This window comes from Penicillium psychrosexuale (assembly GCF_028828465.1).
Source record: "Penicillium psychrosexuale strain IBT 29551 chromosome Unknown utg000001l, whole genome shotgun sequence".
Lineage (NCBI taxonomy): Eukaryota > Fungi > Ascomycota > Eurotiomycetes > Eurotiales > Aspergillaceae > Penicillium > Penicillium psychrosexuale.
Window position 1 is genome coordinate 2,490,231 of NW_026643186.1, and position 20,450 is coordinate 2,510,680.

The 20,450-nt window shown below is 49.2% G+C and overlaps 8 protein-coding genes across 8 annotated transcripts; 6 read left to right on the plus strand and 2 right to left on the minus strand.

Moving 5' to 3' along the window:
- Nucleotides 1–672: 672 nt before the first annotated feature.
- lcb2 (putative serine palmitoyltransferase 2) lies at nucleotides 673–2,688 on the minus strand (the record flags this gene model as incomplete). Its single annotated transcript, XM_057181893.1, has 1 exon — nucleotides 673–2,688. One exon carries the CDS (start codon nucleotides 2,686–2,688, stop codon nucleotides 673–675), a length of 2,016 nt encoding a protein of 671 aa, XP_057047243.1.
- Nucleotides 2,689–4,130: 1,442 nt separating this feature from the next.
- N7518_000966 (acetoacetate--CoA ligase family protein) lies at nucleotides 4,131–6,277 on the plus strand (the record flags this gene model as incomplete). The annotated part of the gene is made up of 2 exons (XM_057181894.1): nucleotides 4,131–4,358; nucleotides 4,424–6,277. 2 exons carry the CDS (start codon nucleotides 4,131–4,133, stop codon nucleotides 6,275–6,277), a joined length of 2,082 nt encoding a protein of 693 aa, XP_057047244.1.
- Nucleotides 6,278–6,697: 420 nt separating this feature from the next.
- Nucleotides 6,698–8,522, plus strand: N7518_000967 (mitochondrial-processing protease subunit alpha; the record flags this gene model as incomplete). The annotated part of the gene is made up of 2 exons (XM_057181895.1): nucleotides 6,698–6,799; nucleotides 6,870–8,522. 2 exons carry the CDS (start codon nucleotides 6,698–6,700, stop codon nucleotides 8,520–8,522), a joined length of 1,755 nt encoding a protein of 584 aa, XP_057047245.1.
- Nucleotides 8,523–8,745: 223 nt separating this feature from the next.
- On the plus strand, nucleotides 8,746–9,824 carry N7518_000968 (mitochondrial import receptor subunit TOM22; the record flags this gene model as incomplete). The annotated part of the gene is made up of 3 exons (XM_057181896.1): nucleotides 8,746–9,001; nucleotides 9,231–9,520; nucleotides 9,769–9,824. 3 exons carry the CDS (start codon nucleotides 8,746–8,748, stop codon nucleotides 9,817–9,819), a joined length of 597 nt encoding a protein of 198 aa, XP_057047246.1. The 3' UTR covers nucleotides 9,820–9,824.
- Nucleotides 9,825–10,526: 702 nt separating this feature from the next.
- Nucleotides 10,527–12,736, minus strand: N7518_000969 (uncharacterized protein; the record flags this gene model as incomplete). The annotated part of the gene is made up of 3 exons (XM_057181897.1): nucleotides 10,527–10,929; nucleotides 10,997–12,449; nucleotides 12,502–12,736. Coding segments are annotated over 3 exons (2,091 nt in total), but the record flags the coding sequence as incomplete, so codon positions are not given.
- A 1,400-nt stretch (nucleotides 12,737–14,136) lies between these two features.
- Nucleotides 14,137–15,883, plus strand: N7518_000970 (putative MFS sugar transporter; the record flags this gene model as incomplete). The annotated part of the gene is made up of 5 exons (XM_057181898.1): nucleotides 14,137–14,174; nucleotides 14,227–14,567; nucleotides 14,624–14,861; nucleotides 14,915–15,438; nucleotides 15,498–15,883. The coding sequence occupies 5 exons, from the start codon at nucleotides 14,137–14,139 to the stop codon at nucleotides 15,881–15,883; spliced, it is 1,527 nt and encodes a 508-aa protein (XP_057047248.1).
- Nucleotides 15,884–16,633: 750 nt separating this feature from the next.
- Nucleotides 16,634–18,007, plus strand: N7518_000971 (TauD/TfdA family dioxygenase; the record flags this gene model as incomplete). The annotated part of the gene is made up of 4 exons (XM_057181899.1): nucleotides 16,634–16,892; nucleotides 16,943–17,429; nucleotides 17,481–17,786; nucleotides 17,851–18,007. The coding sequence occupies 4 exons, from the start codon at nucleotides 16,634–16,636 to the stop codon at nucleotides 18,005–18,007; spliced, it is 1,209 nt and encodes a 402-aa protein (XP_057047249.1).
- A 653-nt stretch (nucleotides 18,008–18,660) lies between these two features.
- Nucleotides 18,661–20,326, plus strand: N7518_000972 (allantoate permease family MFS transporter; the record flags this gene model as incomplete). Its single annotated transcript, XM_057181900.1, has 5 exons — nucleotides 18,661–19,003; nucleotides 19,059–19,154; nucleotides 19,205–19,305; nucleotides 19,357–19,628; nucleotides 19,684–20,326. The coding sequence occupies 5 exons, from the start codon at nucleotides 18,661–18,663 to the stop codon at nucleotides 20,324–20,326; spliced, it is 1,455 nt and encodes a 484-aa protein (XP_057047250.1).
- Between the last annotated feature and the right edge of the window lie 124 nt (nucleotides 20,327–20,450).

Here is a 20,450-nt window from a genome sequence, read left to right on the forward strand (position 1 = left end):
AAGTGGTGGAAGTATATGAATGGGCCTTGCCGGATTGACGTTCTATCATAGGCTTAGTACCTTGGAGCATATGGTTCCAACGCAAGATGTACTTTTTGTTAGGATTCACATATAAAAGATACATACAAGAAGATGGTACTCTTTAGTCTTTTCAGTAGTCTTTTCAGCGGTCTTTCTAGTCTTTAAGATCCTCTTCTTTAGCTATCTTCTCCCCCGTGGAGCATTGAATGGAACAATATTAGGCAATAGTGGAACATTATTAGGCAATATCTTGAAGAAGAATAACAGCGACAAAGAAAGTAACATGAAATTCTGTATGGATGCAAATATGAAGAAGCAAGAGTAAGAAGGATCATAGGAGACGGGGCATATTCATTCGTTGCTGTCGAATAACTCATCTTTTCGTTTCCCCCCGAGTCCCTCTTTTCTTTCTAGTCCGAGGAGATTCACTCGCTTTTATGTGCCTTAGGATCCAAGTCCAGCGAAAGTCACAAAAATCATATAAACTCAGAACAAAGAGCAAGGGGACACATGGGATTAAGACTCCGGCACGGTGTGACCAGCAACAACCCGTGCTTGTGGAAAAAGACCCCGACCGAAGACTCATCTCAAAGCCTAGTGAACTCAAGACAGCGTCATGTCAACCGGGAGGAGAAAGAAGCCAATCTAGTACTAGTACAAGGGGTTCTTGACATCCTGGACTCCGCGTCGGATGACATCCTCGACGCGCCAGCGTGGAGGGGAAATATTGTCCGAGCGCTTGCGGTGCCATTCCTTCTCCAGCTCGGGCGGAGGAGCCGGCTGTTCGGCAGCAGGCAGTGCACCACCCGCGATACCAGTAGAGAACTTCAATTGGAGGACGTTGCCAATTTCATCACAAGCGGTCAACACACGGTCAAGATCGTCCTTAGTGTGGGCAGCAGAGACACAGAAACGAGCACGGGACGAGACCAGCGGAGTAGCCGGGTAACCAACAACAACGACGGAGATCTTGCGCCGGAGCATCTCGTGCGAGAAAGCAGGCATCTTGGCAGGGTTAAAGAGAAGGAGTGGAACGATTGGTGAATCGTCGTGGCCATACACTATAAAGCCAAGACGCTTCAACCCGAGACGCAGGTATCGCGAATTAAAAGCCAATCGCTGCAATCGCTCCTCACCCTGACCGGGAACGAGCTCACCGCTGATTATGCGCAGGGCGGAAGAGATCTGAGAAAGCACTGCAGGCGCGGGAGACTCTCCAAAGTAGACACCGGAGTTGGTGGCACGAAGTGCGTCGATCATAACCTTGTCTGCTGCAATGTAGCCACCGTTGGCACCAAATGACTTTGTAAGTGTGCCCATCAGGATGTCCACCTCGGAGGTATCGATACTGAAGTAATCACAAACACCACGACCCTTAGGACCAATGGCTCCAATGGAGTGGGCCTCATCGACGAACAGATTGAACTTGTACCGGCGCTTCAAGTGCACAAGGCCGGGAAGGTTGCACATGGAACCTTCCATGGAGTACAGTCCCTCGACCACGACCAGAATCTTCTTCCAGGGACGGTGAGTGCGGGGTTGTCCTTGAGAGATAGCCTCGCGAAGTCTCAACTCCAGGTCCTTCATATCATTGTGCTTGAACATAGCGATGGAGGCGCCGGAGAGACGAGCACCGAAACGGATGGAGGCGTGGTTCAGTTCATCGGAGATCAGGAGACATCCCTTCGAGACTAAGGCGGGGAAGATGGTTGCGTTGGTGCCGAAGCCCATGGAGAAAATCATGGACGATTCTTTGCCCACAAACCGGGCAACCAAATCCTCCACTTCGAGATGCATATCCTGCGTGCCAGACTCCGCTCGGGTGCTGGGTGCGGCAATGCCATACTTCTTGATGGATTCTTCCGCAAGGTCCGCACACGGGCCATCCGACTGAGCGAAACCCAGGTAGTTGTACGAGCTCAGATTCAAAGTGTCGGTAGTGGTACCCGTCAGGAAGAAGTGCTGGTTGTGGTCATCCGTAGCCCGATCGATCAAAGTAATAGTACGGCCGGGAACACCAGTCACGGGGCGCTCAAAGCAGTCGTTGATACGCAATTTCAGACGACGCACATAGAAGTTGTCGAAATCACTGTTGAGAGCGCCATAGCCATTGCGAGGCTTGAGGTGGCGGTAGTGTTCCTCGCGGAATCGCTTGCCAAAGAAATCACGGACATGCCCGAAAGCGATTAGAATTAGGTAACTGATATAGGTGGTGAGCAGGTAATAATACGGCGGCTCGTCCATCACCGGCTCCGGGAAGACACCACCGGGGTGTCGGCTGGAGTATCGGTGGCTAGGATGACCGATGGGACCGAACTGGGCATGTTGCTTGGCCAGCCGACGAGCCTCCTCAGGGGTCGGAGGCTGGAAGAGTGTTGTAGGCAGCTCGTCCATGTTCGGATTGTCCGCAGTGGCTGTTGATAGAGAGATCGTCGGTAGAGACAGTGAGGCCAAACTTATCGGCGGAGAAGAATTGCTAGGTTGAAAATGCCCACTCTGCACAGGTTCGGTCTTGGACTTTGGCGAGGCCGAGAATAACTGAGAAAGGCGATTGGACTTGACCGTGGGGCCCTTAGTGGAGATACCGCCCTTTCCCGAAGAAGGTGAAAAGGACGGCGGGTTGGTAGAGGTGTCGGTAGAGGAGTTGTTGCTAAATCGACGAGGCATCGCAAGAGGAAACAGCGCAAGGTTTCGGCACGGGTGTTCTTTTTTTCTCACGTCAGGATCGAGGGGCGCTTTGGGGTGAGCGCGTCCGGATGTTGACGAGTTAAGGCAGGGACTACCGGAAGTAGTTGATAATCGATGTGTTTGACTGGGCAAGTGTTCTTGGAAACTCCAGCGGTCTTCAAAGTCGTGGCAACCTCAGGCAATGTGTTCAATCTGGAAACCGCAGCCAATTAGTGGATTGTTCTGGACCAGGCATCGATGCGACACTCTGAGCCATGCTCCATTCCCAAGTCACTCCGACTCAGGAACTCGCCGGTCATCAGCTTCACAGATTGAGACGTACCGCAAGGTTGATTTGACGTGAGCGGGAGCCGAATACTCCGAAAGGGCTTAAAAAATCGGATGCACGTGGAATGGGGGCAAGAAGCACGAAGGGGCAAAGAGCCCTACGTTCGGATGACGAAGGGACCAATTTCCGTTGCACTACAAACCGAGATAATGAAGCACCTTTACCGAGTATAGGGTTGGAGAAGAAGAAGAAGGAGAGAGTCTGAGAAGGTAAATAAGAGCGAGACCTCCGTGTTTCCCATGCTAAGCACCCATTATGCAGTGACCTCCTGGTATTAATTAAAAACGCATGCAGTACGGCGAAAATTACGTGTGATTGGCTGATAATTGCTAGTGCGGATGTAATATTACCAGCGCAATACTAGGGGGTTTTTTTTCCACTCGAAAAAGTCTCGGACCCGAAAGACCCAAGTTACGGGGAACAGAGGAAGAGAGACAAATCAAGTCGTATGATGCACAAATATTGGATTGTGAATAGCAATACTATCTCTACTCCGTATATGTTGTACAATTCTACATTTATTGTAATATTATGCTATGAAATAAGGGGTTCATCCGGCATATCCGACTAAAAACCCTTATAGTCACATCATGTCCATTTTCAAGGTCCGTGACACCTACATCCCGATGTCCATGGATGTGACGTGAATCATGATCGGAAACGGCAATGGCAACCTTGGAGCCTGAGGCCGTCACTTTCTAAATGTGACCGACCTGAAGATTCGGCCTTCGGCATAATTTAATTCACAATGCATATCCGGGGCGGTTTGTGAGAAATTATCTTCCCCGTAGCCGAGGAGATCGGCAACTCAGTACCCGATCATTCCCGCCCCGCCATCCCCCTGGGGTATTTGCATTGTGTGAACTCGCTTTTGACTGCAAGCTTTGACCATTGACCCCTGTGAAGCCCTATCAAATCTTTGTCTGCTGGGAAGTCAATTGCTACATCGTCTGGGATTTCTAGTGTGACAAGAGATTAAGCACATTTCAATCTCAATCGGCATTCTACAGACATACTCCACACTCCACACTCCACACTCCGAAGTTCAATTCCTGGCATTATTGTGCGCATTGTTGCGACAAACCTCATAGCTATGTCTCAGATCGACGAAATCGTTGAGCCAGAGGCCAAGGAGCTCTGGAGACCCTCCGCCCCGGAGACAACCCAGATCTATGATTTCATGACTAAAGTGAACGAGAAGTATGGCTTGTCACTGAATGACTACGATGCGCTCTGGAAATGGAGTGTCTCTGAGCCAGCTCAATTCTGGGAGGAAATCTGGCACTATACGAAAATCAATGCCCACAATCCATACGAACAGGTGAGTAATTCCCATTTACACTTGAGCTATCCGATCCTTATCCGATCCTAATCCGATCAACGTAGGTACTGGATTCAAAAGATGTACTATTCCCTAGACCTGCATTTTTCGAAGGCAGCACTTTGAACTTCGCCGAGAATCTTCTGTATCCCGCCAGCTCGCCAGATGAAGATTCCATAGCAGTGATTGGCGCCACTGAAGTAGCTCGCGAATATATCTCGTGGAAGGAGCTGCGGGAGCGAGTTCGGCAGTGCGCAAACGCCTTGAAAGAAGCAGGTGTGAAGACAGGTGATCGTGTCGCTGGCTTCGTAGGCAACCATGCTACTACCGTCGTGGCAATGTTGGCCGCAGCCTCAATCGGAGCATTCTGGACTGGTGTGTCACCTGACACCGGTGTGCATGCTGTCTTGGAGCGCTTGAAGCAGATCCAACCCAAGGTTCTCTTTGCGGACAATGGCTCCTTCTACAATGGCAAGGTACACAGCTCACATGCCAAGGTAGCGGAGATTGTCTCTGAACTGCCAGACCTTGAGCTTTTGGTGTCTCTTATCACTACTCCGGAACTTGACGAAAATCTAGATGACCTTCGACCTGCAAATGGGAAAGCAAAGGTCTATAGTGATTTCTTGTCTGAGGTCAAGAACCCCCAGGCACCATTGGAGTTTGCAAGCTTGAGACCGGATCATCCTGTCTATATCTTGTACTCGTCCGGTACAACAGGCGCCCCCAAGCCCATCGTTCATGGATCTCTGGGCACATTGCTGCAACACAAGAAAGAGCATCTTCTTCACTGTGACATTCGACCAGGTGATCGCTTGTTCTACTTCACAACGACAACCTGGATGATGTGGCACTGGCTGGTATCGGGCCTGGCCAGTGGAGCAACCATCGTCCTGTACGATGGTTCACCCTTCCGACCCTTTGACACCGAAGGCGGAAAGGGAGAAATGGCCATGCCACGACTGATCGAAGAGCTTCAAATTACTCATTTCGGTACATCCGCTAAATACCTCTCCCTCCTCGAACAAGCCGCTTTGAACCCGCGCGAGCATGCCCATAGGCCAGTATCGTTGAAGTCCCTACGGGCCATCTTCAGTACTGGATCCCCACTGGCACCATCGACATTCGAATACGTTTATTCCTCTTTCCACGACGACATTATGCTTGGTTCCATCACCGGTGGCACAGACATCCTCTCCCTCTTCGCCTCCGGTTGCCCTATTCTCCCCGTTTACAAAGGAGAGATCCAATGCCGCTCTCTGGGCATGGACATCTCAGTGTTCGACTATGCTGGCAAGGATATCAGCGCATCAGGCGAACCTGGTGATCTTGTCTGCATCACACCCTTCCCGGCCCAACCAGTCATGTTCTGGCCCCCGGGACCAACAGGCTTGGAGAAGTACCGGAAGAGCTACTTCGATTTGTTCGGGCCCACAGTCTGGCACCATGGAGACTACGTGCGCTTGAACCCACAAACTGGAGGTGTGGTCATGCTAGGCCGCAGCGACGGTGTACTCAAGCCATCCGGAGTGCGATTTGGAAGTGCCGAAATTTACAACATTCTTCTCAAGCATTTCGCCGACGAGGTGGAAGATTCTCTTTGCATTGGCCGGAGACGAGATGGTATCGACACCGATGAAACCGTCGTTCTGTTTGTCCGGCTTGCTGCTGGCAACGAGTCGGGTATGCCGGCGGATCTCGCGGCACGCATTCAGTCCACAATTCGGAAGGAACTTAGCCCGCGCCATGTCCCTGGTATTATTGACGCATGTCCTGATATCCCAGTGACTTCTAATGGCAAGAAGGTGGAGAATGCTGTTAAGCAGATTTTGTGTGGGCTTAACATCAAGATTGGTGCAAGTGTTGCGAATGCTTCATGTCTTGATTGGTATAGAAACTGGGCTTCGGAACACCCTTAGTTATTTAATCTTTAGTACATAGAAAACTTGACGACTCATTGTTCTGCAAATTTTCATTCAGATTCCACGTCCATATGTTTTGGTATATATTCGAGCCCTGCAGGTCATGCCCTGGGGTAAGCGGACTAGACACTCCGTGCTACGCCAGTCACGAATGATGTCAAAAAATCAGTAGAACACCGCTTCTTGTTAAAAATATCATAAAAGTATTTAGTTATTCACTTTGATCTGCTATGTCAACAGAAGAATATCTAGTTAACTAAGAATCCACCATGCAACGGATTAGCTAAGCATTTTGGATCGAGGATTACGATTCTTCGCCGACAATCCGTCCGAGCTACATCACACTTTTACCGGATATATTCGGTGCAACCAAGAAATCCCGAATTAATCAGGCTGTTGGATTTGTACAGAACCACTATGCGCCGCACAGCATTGCGGGCCATCGAGTCCGCGAAGCCATTGACACGAGCTCCTCGCGCCGTGTCAAGAAGCCTCTCTACCGTCAATGAATCGGTCAAGGTAAGAGAGCCTCGATAGGTCCTACAACACAGCGTCATTTGTAACTGACGAACTGTTTCTTTCTCCGCAGGATCCCGCCGAGCTAGAACAAATCACCACACTTTCAAATGGAGTCCGCGTGGCCACGGAATCATTACCGGGTCCCTTCGCTGGTGTCGGAGTTTACGTCGATGCCGGATCTCGCTACGAAGATGAGAGTCTGCGCGGAGTCAGCCACATTATGGACCGTCTAGCCTTCAAGTCTACCAAGGCGCGCACTGGAGATGAAATGCTTGAGATTCTGGAGTCCCTAGGCGGTAACATTCAGTGTGCCTCATCTCGAGAATCGTTGATGTACCAGTCTGCCAGTTTCAACTCGGCAGTTCCTACCACGCTCGGCCTGCTTGCGGAGACCATTCGAGATCCCCTCATCACTGAAGAGGAGGTTATCCAACAGCTCGCAACTGCGGAGTACGAGATAGGCGAGATTTGGGCGAAGCCGGAACTCATCCTTCCAGAATTGGTGCACATGACTGCTTATGCCAACAACACTCTTGGAAATCCGCTATTGTGCCCAGAAGAACGGCTAGGCGAAATCAACAAGGCTGTGGTAGAGCGGTACAGGGAGCTTTTCTTCAACCCGGATCGGATGGTGGTTGCCTTTGCCGGAGTGCCACATGCAGAGGCTGTTCAGCTCACAGAGCAGTACTTTGGCGACATGAAGCCGAGTGACATCAGTAAGACCAAGGGTCCTGTACTGTCTGGCAGCGGAATCGAAACCACACTGTCTGATTCCCAAGCGGCCGCCCACGAAGGCCAGGTGCCGACCGTTCCTTCGTTCACGCCCTCATCGACAATCAGCAGCCCGGCTGCTTCTCAAAAAACACACTCTTCGCTCTTGTCAAAGCTTCCTTTCCTCAAGAATCTCTCTTCCTCTAAGAGCTCTGCAGTCGAGCCTCTCCACTCATCCCTGGTTGAGCCATCCGCGCTCAACCTCCGCCAACCTGCTCACTACACGGGTGGCTTTATCGCCCTCCCTTCGATTCCTCCCCCCGCGAGCCCCATGCTCCCTCGCTTGAGTCACATCCACCTTGCCTTCGAGGCTCTCCCCATCTCCTCGCCTGATATCTACGCTCTTGCTACTCTCCAGACCCTCCTCGGTGGTGGTGGCTCATTCTCGGCCGGTGGCCCTGGAAAGGGTATGTACTCGCGACTCTACACCAACGTGCTGAACCAGCACGGTTGGGTCGAAAGCTGCATTGCTTTCAATCACAGCTACACGGATAGCGGAATCTTCGGAATTTCCGCATCCTGCAGCCCGACTCGGATCACGGAGATGGTCGAGGTCATGTGCCGCGAGCTGCAGTCCCTGACTCTGGACACTGGTTACAGCTCGCTGCAAGCGCAGGAAGTTAACCGTGCGAAGAACCAGCTCCGTTCCTCGCTGCTCATGAACCTGGAGTCTCGCATGGTCGAGCTTGAGGATCTTGGACGCCAGGTGCAGGTCCACGGCCGCAAGGTCAGTGTCCGAGAGATGTGTGAGCAGATCGAGGCCCTCACCGTCGAGGACCTCCGCCGTGTAGCTCGCAAGGTCTTTGGTGGAGATGTCCACAATGAGGGTAAGGGCACTGGTAAGCCTACTGTTGTGCTGCAGGAGGGCGAGTTGGAAGGCTATAAACTCCGGTCCTTCCCCTGGGAGGAGATCCAAGAACGGATTGCCCGGTGGAAGCTTGGCCGACGGTAAATAGATGATTCTATGCCTCTGGACTCGCTTGGATGCGTCGAATATAAGGGTCATGTGGTAATCTGTAATTATAGACTATGGCCAGCATTTCGACTATGTAGAATACACCTCTCTTTTAAAATCATGGCCTTTCTCAACTCACCTTTCTACTAAAAAGCCCACCAAAAGAATATTCATGTAAACATCAGTAACTAACTACAGTAATTCATAAGATCGAAAACAAATGACATCGTTGTCGGTGGGTCCAAGCTCCTCGCCGCTTTTCGGCAAAAAAGTCGGAGCGAAACCAGAGCGTCCTCCCATCATTCAACCATCACCTTTAACTAGACCCCCTTCGTCATTCTCATCCAAACCGCCCAAACCGCCCAAAATGGTCAAGCTTACTGAAGTCGAAGACGAGCACTTCACCGATAAGCCCACTCCCACCAAGCACGATGCTCTTTTGGTCTCCGATGATGAGGATGACTACTCAGACACTGGTTAGTACCGAATCCCGAACGCCCATAATCAGACGAAACTCGCATCGCGCCATTGTCATTTGCATGGGGAATTGCTTTGATGGGAAGATATTCTGCTCCCTGAAGTTCCTCCTATCATCCCAGTCCCCAATCCCAATCTTCAACAATGCGACCTCGAAACCCAGAAATGAACACTGGTCGGAAATAAACATCAAGTACCGTATCTAACATGGACATCAATGCAAAATAGACTCCGAGATCTCCGACGAGGAAGATATCGAGCTCGAGGCTGAGTCGCTCTACGAGCGTATCGCCGCTCTGAAAGACATTATTCCCCCATCCGCCCGCCGCAACGTCTCCAGCACCGTCTCTTCCATCACAAACCTCACCAAGGCCACCTTTTCGTTCAGCGGCAAGGCCCTCTGGATTATCAGCACCAGTGCTTTCCTGCTCGGTGTGCCATTCGCTTTGGCCTACGCCGAGGAGGAGCAATACATCCAGATGGAGCGCGAGCAGGGAATGATCAAGGGAGCTAACGAGGTATGTGTTTTACTGGTTTTTCTCTGTTTTTGCTTCGGATTTTTCGGAATTGCAATAGTTATCTTGGATCCCCGATTCGTGCTGTCATTGGCACTATTGACACCGTGTACATTGCCTCGGGTATTCGCATCTCGGCAATCTTCAAAAATCCTTCTCTTTCCCAACACTATCATCGAATGGCATTTTTGCGCTCTTCAGCGGACTCTCAGTCTTTGAAACGATATACTAATTATGATTCCTACTCGCAGATGCTCATCCCCGGCTCCGAACCCGAGAAGACGGCTCAACCTACTCTGTAAATTAATACCACTTCGGAAAGCAGAGAGATTGGCGAAGGATCCAGTGACACAATTACCGGCCGCGACACTTGGTCTCCTGCAGACAGCATACCCAGGCGCACGTCGGCACAATTCTGTCACGTCCTGGGATTTCCAATCACCTATTTTGGCCAGATCTCAAAATATAGGACTACAAGCACTCGGAAAGAGTTGGTTTCCCGATTCTTGTCTTATTTTGACTTGTTCGGATCTTTGTTATACTTCTTGTTTTTTTTTATACTTCCTTTTTTCTCTCCTCGCATCTCTCATGCTTTCTGACATTTTGGCTCCGGCAGCTTATGCATGCATGTATTTGTACAACCCCAATCATCTTTCTTCCTGTTTTCCTATACACCTTTTTTTTCTTCTCTCCCCATGTGCATGTCCAGGTAATGAAAACGGATGGGTTTGGTTATATTCGCAATCTGTAATCCCAGCCATACTTATAGGCCTACGAATACCTAAAACTGCATTGGATATAGATACTCAGTAGGCTCTTGGGCGAAGATAGTCTCTTAAGATAGCCGGCTGAACCTGCAGGTACGTTTTTGGTAGGCTAGCTAAACATGCCTGACTAGAAATGTGCAAAGGAGGAAAAAAAAGGGTATCATTGTGAAAGGAGCACCGGAGAAAGTTCGGAAAAGAAAAGCGATGCCACAAAACTATGTAGTGACAAGGTTCAGACTTACTTCATGGAGATTCATGATAAAGCCATTCGAGGACAAATACTGACCCTCGAACTTGTTCTTGGATATGATCATCTCATCATCCGTAAATAGACTAAATAAAGGACAGACCCGATTAGCATCAAGCACCGAGACCCCACGACAAGAACATACCTCTTTCTCGCGGGCAGACTTGAGATTAATGTGGAAGTCACGCCACAACTTATCGACTTCGCCACTTCCAGTCATGCTGTCGAGGACATCATTTGCATTTCGCGTTTTGCGCTTGACGCTCATATCATTTCGTCGGAGGATCTCGTCGTCATCCATGTGGCCCGTACGCTCCAGGAAGTCGGTGACCCATTCATTGAGATGGTAGCGCCAGTGAGTGAGGGTGTGGGTGAGCTGCGCTCTCGCATTACATTGCCTGTTGAAACAAATAGGACGGTTAGAGGGAGACTCGATCTAAATGGCTGTTCACAAACGGAACTTACTTTCCTAGGTAATACCGGACATTCTCAGGAGGAATGACATGGCCATCCCGGTCCCGATCATTGCCATCGTCGTCGTTGGAATCCTCATCGCTGTCATCTTCCAGCGGCTCTAACGTTTGCAGGGAATACGCCTTCCCGTAGAGTTTCATCTCTCGAGACGCGGGATGCCCAGAGCGCCTGCAAGCATCGCAGGGATGGTTATCCTCTGTAGGGAAGGTATCGACCTCCATGTGCGGCCGGGCCTGGAGGGCATAGACAAAACTGGGGTTCCAAACCGAGGAGATCAGTTGTGAACCGGCACGACCCTTGACTTCATCTTCCAGCTTCATGAATGCCATCTTGTACATGTCGTCAGAGCGAGGGAAGGCCGGGTTCAGTTTGTTTTGCACCATCCAGCCGATGACGTCGCGGAAGTATTCCTTCGGCTGCTTATATGCATGTCGGGTGAACTCGAAGGGGAGCTCCTCGGTGGGAACGCCAAGGTCGTTCGCCTCGTCTTCTAGGACAAAGTCATCTTCGTACCGATCGAGGTTCTCGTTGGGGTCAATGGCTGATTCTATGTCGCTGTCACCGTCGTCATGTCGCCAGAGACTACGAACAGAGGGTTGTTTAATCTCCTGTACATCTGAATCGTATTCTTCTTCTTCATCATCGTCGCCTTCCTCATCTTCTTGTTCCTCTTCCTCATCTTTCACACCAGCCCGTCTGCGGCGCAAGGCTTCGAGGTGCTTCATTCTTTTGTCTCGGGCAGATTCGACATTCCGGCCGCGAGTTCGACTTTTCTTAACAACTACGTATGATTGCATCAGCATAAATAAACGAGCCTCGTACGCTAATTGGTTCCTACCCGAATCCTGAAGGTCCTCCAAATCCTCTGCAATATCAAGTCTGGCCTGCTGCGAGATGTGGCTGGGGGTGTGGGGGCCTTGGGGACTTTCTTTCGCTTTTCCACGTCGGAGCCTCTTCACTGGCGAAGAGGCCAGTGGTTCGTCCGAGTCAACTTCATCACTTTCTGAAACTACGGCTGGCCTTGCTACCCTGCGCCTCTTGGCGGTCGAGGGGGCCACTGACTCGTTTGAATCATCGCCGCTGAGTATAACAGGCGAGCTTGAAGAATGGCCACCTCGGGTAGACCTACGCCGGTTGGGGGCCGAAGAGGCCACTGGCTCATCTGAGTCGCTGGAGTCAATCGGTGAGCTTGGGGCCCTTCGCTTGAGTGATCGGCGCGGCCGGGAAAGCTCCTCCGAATCAGAGCCATTTGTGCTCTCGCTATCTGTCTTTGAAAATTCCAAGGATTGTTGTGATTTTCGCGAGCGGGATTTCTTCGCATCTTGGGCGTCATCGAGATTTACCGGGTCGAGGTTGTCGGGTGGCGCGACTTGCTTTCTCTTCTGGGAGGCGGAGATGATAGCGTCTAAGGATCCATCGCTCGATTTTTCTACGAACAGTCCGTCTTTTGCATCTTAGTTTTCTGGTAGCATTGAAGATATAGATTATCACCGTACTTGTGGGTTTATCCTTAGACCTCGTCTTGGCGGGGAGCTTCGGGCGTTTGCTCGCGGGCGAAGTCCCCGGCTCGCTGTTGAGAGACTTTGGAGGACGGTATGTGCCCAAGCTTGGGTGATCATATGTAAGTGTTGCATATCGGCTACTCTCCGGGCTCGCATCCGCCGAAGGCGAAGCGGTTGAAGCAGCAAAGGCAAGTCGCGTCTGCTTTTTCTTCGATTTGCGGGGTGGCATTGCTAGTAGTCAAAATAACAGAACTGGCTGGATTAGGTAGAGTGCCGGGATCATATATCTAGGTAGGTCACAGCAAATTCAGACAAAAGAAAATATGTTCAAAGAAGAATAAAGCTTGAGATTGTTATACCAGTGGGACCTTCGCTGTCGCGGATCGCGTTGTGAAAAATCACGTGCTCACGTGATATGTATACTTAGAGGCGAAAGTGAGAGGAATTGCAAATGTTTCGGACTGATACTTAATTCTAGAAGTGAAAGAAGGAAATGGAAATATCTTTAATATGTTACATTGATAGTTCGATCGGGTTTTATACATGCAGATATGCGCGCGCAGCTCCTAGGTGATTATCCATAGAAGGCAGATTGGTCTGTTCTTACAGAAACATAAAAACGAAAGACCAAAGCAATTCAAAATATATTACTCCGTAGAGCTTCCCCAAAGCTCTTCTATGAATCTTTCTACGGAGTACTCAAATCATGTTTCCTTCGCCAGAGTGTCTTTAGCCTATTATTAGAGCCTTGTTAGCTTGGATTCACATTTTTAGCCTATTCTCTAATTGGAAGACTATGCAGCAATCTATTTCTAGTAAAACTCTGTAAATAGAGATGCCAAAAAAAGTATTATCAGCAGAACATAAGAAAAGGTTGCCCTGACTCCACGTCTCTTTATAAGGATAAAGTCAGCCCTATCTCCAGCCTAAAAGAACCCCAGAAGTCTAACTACCTGGGCAGTCGCTTATTATGTACCCCGTATCTCCTACTTGTTTAGTTTAGCGCCCTTTTTGCCTTAAATATACTGTCCTTCACCATTTCCCCTATTGGTGGACTTGACTTTCTCCTAAGCCACTGTCATTCAGCCCGCCTATTCGTGGAAAACTCCCCAACCTCATCTCGCCGGAACAAAAGCTTGAAAATATCCTCGAACCCCAGATGTCCATTACCCCAGGTCCGGCCCGCACATGTGAGAATTCTCAAAGCCAATGAGAAATCGACTAGGCGTGGTATATGCGTCGCCCTTGTGCCATTGACCCCAGATACCCACCACTCAGCGATCCTGTAGCCGAGGGCTACCCGTTATCCAAATGCCAAAAGTCCTCTTGGCACATCCGGGGTTTGTTGATTCTGGGGATGGTCTGATCCACCTGCTCACATGGACTGGGGTTGTATTTTTTACCCCCGGAACGTGCCCTGATCGCTTCTTGTACTTTCTTATATAGCTGCAGCCTCCGCCCACTCAGGTACCCCCTGGAATGTAGCTCCTCCTTAACTGTTCTCTCACACTAAGAGCAACAGTTGCTCGTCTGTCACTGCCCGCTGTTTGAAAAATAACATATTGCAGTGTGATGCTATCTGGTAAAGATCTCAAATCTCATTGTTAAAACAGACAGACCATCATCAGAATGGGTTTTTCAATGACCCGTAAGAGAGCGTACAATTGGTTGGTGCACAGTCATATAATCAGCCGAACATACCCTAATCTAATTTCCTAGGTACATATCTTGCATTGCAGCATCATGCATGGTACTCTACGGTTACGATGCATCTGTGTTCAACTCAGTCCAGGGTTCCAAGAACTGGCTCGCTTGGATGAACCACCCAAGTGCGTCGACAATCGGCTCAATTAATACAGCATACACGGTCGGCGCTATTTTTGGTGGTTTCTTCCTGGGAGGACCGTGTGCAGACTTTCTTGGCCGCAAGCTTGGAATGGGCATTGGCTGTATTTTGGTCATTATTGCTACCTTTATGCAAACCTTCGCTCCTCATCACGATCTTGTCTGTTTCCTTGCGGGTAGATGTATCATTGGTATTGGTCAGGGTATTGCATTGAGTAAGTCTTGTTGATCATGTGGTTTCAATGACGTGGACTGACAGCTTGTTTTGCAGCTGCGGGCCCTATCTACATTGGTGAATTGGCTCCTCCAGAGATCCGTGGTAAGATCATGACTTTCTGGCAGATGTTCTACTCTGTTGGATCGTTCATTTGCTTCTGGATCAACTTTGCCTGCACTAAGAATGTTTCCCAGCTGGGAGAGTGGGACTGGAGATTGGTTGTTATTTTCCAGCTTTTAGTCCCTATTTTGATCCTTGCCCTCCTGCCGACTATCCCTGGTAGCCCTCGTTGGTAAGTCCCTTTTGGTGATTTCGATTTGTCCGAGCAATTCTGACCATTACTAGGTATATCCGGAGAGGAAACAACATCGAGAAGGCCCGTGAAGCTCTCCGAAGAGTTCGTGATACCGAGGAGGAAGTCGAGCAAGAGCTGCTGGAGATTCGTGAGGCTATCGAATACGAGAAGGAAGCTATCTCTAGCAATTACTCGGCTCTCTGGAAAGACAAGTCTCTCCGCAAGCGCATGGGTCTAGCTCTGGTTCTCAATGCCGGCCAACAGATCACCGGACAAGGCTCACTCAACTCATACTCTACCAAGATCTACCAGAAGGTGTTTACCAGCGACAGTAAGATTGCTCTGATCAACGCTCTGAACGCCACCTTTGGAATTTTCTTCACCCTGAACGCCGTCTGGATTGTTGATCGATTCGGGAGAAAGTTCCTCTTGATTGTCGGTGGTATCGGCATGGGTCTCTGCATGATCATTGTCTCCGCCGTCGAAACAGAAACACCACAACTTGCCAACGGAGCCAAGTCAGAGCCTGTTGGTATATCGATTGTGTTCCTTCTGTTCTTGTTCATCTTATTCTGTAAGTTCCTTCTACTTACCATTTCCCCGCAAACGGAACTTCACTAACATCATTTTCAGACAAACCATCTTGGGGCGCAACAGTATGGATCTGGACGTCCGAGATTTTCTCAATGAACGTTCGCGCACAGGCCGTAGGTATGGCATCGCAGACCCAGAACATCGCCAACGCCATCGTGCAGCAATTCTTCCCTCTTTTCCTCGACAACGAGGGCTTCTATGCCTTCTACATGTTTGCCGGTATTAACTTCCTACTTGCCGTCTTCGTTTGGTTCCTTATTCCGGAGACCAAGCAGGTTCCCCTTGAGGAGATTGATATTCTATTTGGCGGTGCTAACCATGTTGCTCGGGGAGAGGAGGTGCTGGCACACCAGAAGGGGGTTCAGATGAGCCACGAAGAAAGCAAGCAGCCTGATGCTGTTGCTGTTGAGCATACTCGGAACTAGGTTAATTTCTGTATATGCTATCAATTAGGTGTTTATGTTTGAAAATGTTACGAGCAGTCTCTAATGCGAGCGCGCCGAGCGCGATTTATGAATCTCGTTCTATCTGTTACCTTTCTGCTTAATATATATATTTGAGCAAATAAAATTAGAGATGATTATGATCTACTACTACCATGGTTTTTGGTGAATGAACTATCTAATGGAAGAAGGCGAGAAATATATACTATCAGCTTCCTGATTCAACATAATTCTAGTAGATGCAAGAGGCGTAATAGCACCGCTTTATTCTTCACTTCATTCCTCAAGTCCCAAGCCTCCGGCCCGCAATCCCTTCCGCAATACAAGCTTCATAGTCTCTATATTGATTCAACGACTTTGAAAAGACATGAGCAACTATCAGACATCCTGTATACATTGGTTAAGGTGAGATAATCATAATCCGACCTTTACACCACACCGGATTCATTATGTTTCAAATTAATGTTCCAAATCGAACCCATTTCTCCCTAAGATAATATATTGACAGACAGAAAGGTCAAAATAAGAATCTGAAATTGGATGTCACTTCCGGATAATTGCGAATATTGACGCGATTGAAGTTGGTAATTAGCTGTGAAGGCTCTCCTGTGTTGTTCGACTTATCTCGCGCTTTGCGGGGTTGATGTCGTGACCACATTCCGAGTAACCAAAGATAAACCTGTTCAAGGATCTTTCATCTGACATCTGTTATTTCTCTTCTGCATAACAAATATGTCCGCTGTTCAGACTATCACTGTGGCCACCCAGCCCGATATTCAGTATCATCCTGACTATGAAAAGTACAAGGAGCGTACTCGTCGACGAAAGGAGACTGAGGACCTGCAGTCTACTTTGCCTGCAGGCTTCCCACAAAAGCTGATATCGCCACTAGTCTGGGAAGGAAAAGACGTCGAGAAGCGGGATGATTGGGTTTATCAGTTGAGCGATGATCAACTGGATGAACTCGACGCTGCTTTGAAGAGCTTCAAATGTAGGTAATCTTTTGACCACAGTATTAAGTTCCCATTGCTGATTTAACAGCTCTTGGTCTTTCCTCGGGACATATCAATCAGTCGAATTTTCCTCTACCTACCCTGCGGCCTGTTCTTCGAGACCTTTCGAAGGAGATCCACACCGGTCGAGGATTCGTCGTTCTCCGGGGTTTGCGCATCGATAATTACTCCCGGGAAGACAATATCATCATCTATGCCGGTGTATCTTCCCACATCGGCAATATTCGAGGACGGCAGCAAGAAGCTCGACTGGTGGATGGCACCTCGCCCGTGATATCCCATATCAAAGACCTCACTAGCACGACCGACAAGAAGCTTATCGGAGCCCCGTCAAACACGGCTGACAAGCAAGTTTTCCACACTGACGCTGGCGATATCATCTCACTCCTCTGTCTGAACCGCGCCGCAGAGGGAGGAGAAAGCTATCTTGCTAGCAGCTGGAATGTGTATAACATCCTGGCCAAGGAAAGACCTGATCTTATTCACACTCTGTCCCAGGATTGGCCAGTAGATGGGTAAGGATTGCCAAGCGCCAAGGAAGCATACTTAAAATTAACACTGTTCAGTTTCAATAACCCAGCCAGGCCCTACAGCCTCCGCCCACTTCTATACCACCAACCAGCCACTGCAACTACTCCCGAGAGGGTCTTGATTCAATACGCAAGACGATACTTCACCGGATTCCTCGCTCAGCCTCGATCGAAGGATATTCCACCTATCACCGAAGCGCAAGCCGAGGCGCTCGACGCTTTGCACTTCTTGGCGGCAAAGCACAGTGCCACTCTGGATTTCCAGAAAGGTGATGTGCAGTATGTGAACAATCTTAGCATTTTCCATGCGCGGAATGGATTTAAAGATGAGCCTGGTAAAGAGTATGTTCTTTTCGTTCGTATACATTATTGCTGTATGGATATGCTAACGGCATGGCTACATTAGGCGTCATTTGTTGCGACTCTGGCTGCGAGACCCTGAAAACGCATGGGAAACACCTCGGGAGCTCCAAGAACGCTGGGACATAGTCTACAAGGATGTTGCAGCAGATAAGCAGGTGTTCTCATTGGAGCCAACTATTCGCAAGAATGTCGGCTCGTGAGAGGGTCAGCATGATAAGGCCCAATTCTAGCCACCTTAGCTTAGATTTGAATTCGATATTCGGCTATATTTATATCGGTTATTCCAACTATCGAGCGATCGTATTCAAGAGCCCCCTATGCGGCATGATGCGGTTCCATTCCGTCATCATAAATAGGGTCGGCTTCACTGGCCACGAACTTTATATTTCAACGCCCCCTCAAATCGTAAATTGCAAATGTATACCCCGCTCCTGGACTATGGCTTTGGATATATGCAATATCAAGACCTCGAGATATAACCCTCTGACCAAGTGAATAGGTTCGCAAGTACCTAGCCATCAACAAACCTGCGATCAAATACATACTCGGTGACTATAGACCAGGGTACCCGGCGGGCAACATGCCAGGCACGAAGCTACACACCAAGCCGGGTATTCTTGGCATTCCTAGGGGCGGAATCAAATACCGACAGCGATCAAAGAACGCGGAATGAATCAACACAACATCGCGGTGCGGGCTCGTAGTGCGGGGCCCCGGATTCCCCGGATTTCCCCAGATGCGATGGTATAGCGACTGGCACTAAACGTATATAAAAGGGGCTTTTGCTCCACCATATTTTGAATCATCCTGGTGGCCGCTTGCATCAATTTGAGGTCCATCTGAAATATCCACAATGGAGCAGAAGAAAATTTACCAGGAGACGGTCGAGGATGTCAAGTCCGCGGTTTCTGTGCCGGACATAGATCCAGCTGCAGAGAAACGACTGCTACGGAAGCTCGACATCCATGTCGTTCCCATTCTCATGTTTTTATTCCTACTCGCCTTTCTTGATCGGATCAATATCGGTAACGCGCGGATTCAGGGTCTCGAGAAGGATCTGGGGATGGAGGGACATGATTACAATATCGCCCTCTTTATCTTCTTCATTCCCTATATCCTTTTCGAGGTCCCTAGCAATCTCTTTTTGAAAAAGGTACCGCCGTCTTGGTGGTTGAGCGGGATCATGCTCTGTTGGGGTATGTTTGAACGGATATAGGGTGAAGGGATGGGGACTGACTTCAATGATATTAGGTGTTGTTACAACATGCCAAGGTGTAGTAAAGAGCTTCGGTGGCCTCGTTGCATGTCGATTCTTGCTGGGCTTGTTTGAGGCTGGGTTGATGCCAGGTTGGATAGTCGATCCCTGACTTGATAACACAAGTGCTAATGTTATTCAGGCTGCATCTACTTGATTGCTATGTATTATAAGCGCCACGAGTTGCAATGGCGATTCAATATTTTCTTCAGCGCAAGTATTCTGGCTGGCGCAGTCAGTGGAGTATGTATTGCCTACATGATGAGTTGATTCTATACTAAACCATTCTCCTAGCTTCTTGCCTATGGAATAGCTCAGATGGATGGAGTCGGAGGATACAGCGGCTGGCGCTGGATCTTCATCATCGAAGGTCTACTTACAGTATTCACTGGAATTGCAGCCAAATTCCTCATCGTCGATTGGCCCGAAACATCTACTTTCCTGAATGGAGAAGAACGTGCTTTGCTGCTTCGGCGTCTATCGGACGACCGCGGCGAAGCGCAAATGGATCGCTTCGACAAGCCGGCCATCAAGCGGACATTCTCAGATGTGAAGATCTATCTTGGGTAAGCTTGAGTGCCGATATTACACAGCTTTCCACTAACAATTAGTCGCTTTCAGTGCTATTATGTACTTTGGAATCGTCAATACAGGCTATGCAACATCATTCTTCGCCCCGACCATCCTCCGACAGCTCGGCTGGACATCTGTCCGAGCTCAAGTGATGAGTATTCCCATCTACCTCGTCGCGACAGCAATCGCACTAGCTACAGCCTTCATTAGCGACCGACTCCGCCATCGATTCGCGTTCACCATATTGGGATGCGTCATCGCCACAATTGGGTACGTTATTCTCATCTGTCAGGAGTCGGTGCCAGTCGCTGCCCGATACTTCGCCATATTCGCGATCACCGGTGGAGGATATATGGCGCAGCCGATCTTGTTGGGCTGGGTGAGTAACAACATGGCTGGGCATTACAAGCAATCTATCGCCTCGGCCATGCAGATCGGCTTTGGTAACTGTGGCGGTCTGGTCGCTAGCAATGTCTTCTTCGACTCTGAGGCTCCGACTTACAGAACTGGGTTCGGTGTTAGTCTAGGGATGATATGGATCGGAGGTGTGGCGTGTATTGTGTTCTTTGGTTATGTATACCGTGAAAATCGGCTGCGTGAGCAGGGCAAGAGGGATCATCGTTACCATTGGCCCAGGGAGGAGCTGGAGAATGCTGGGGATGATCATCCCAGTTTCCGATTTACTTATTAAGTAGAGATTGAGAATTGAACATGAAGTAGTATACTGGTATAGATCTGACTTTCACATGCTAGATTTATATTATCTTTCCACGCCTTATGACCCTAATGGTTTATGTATTCATTTATTCAGTTCC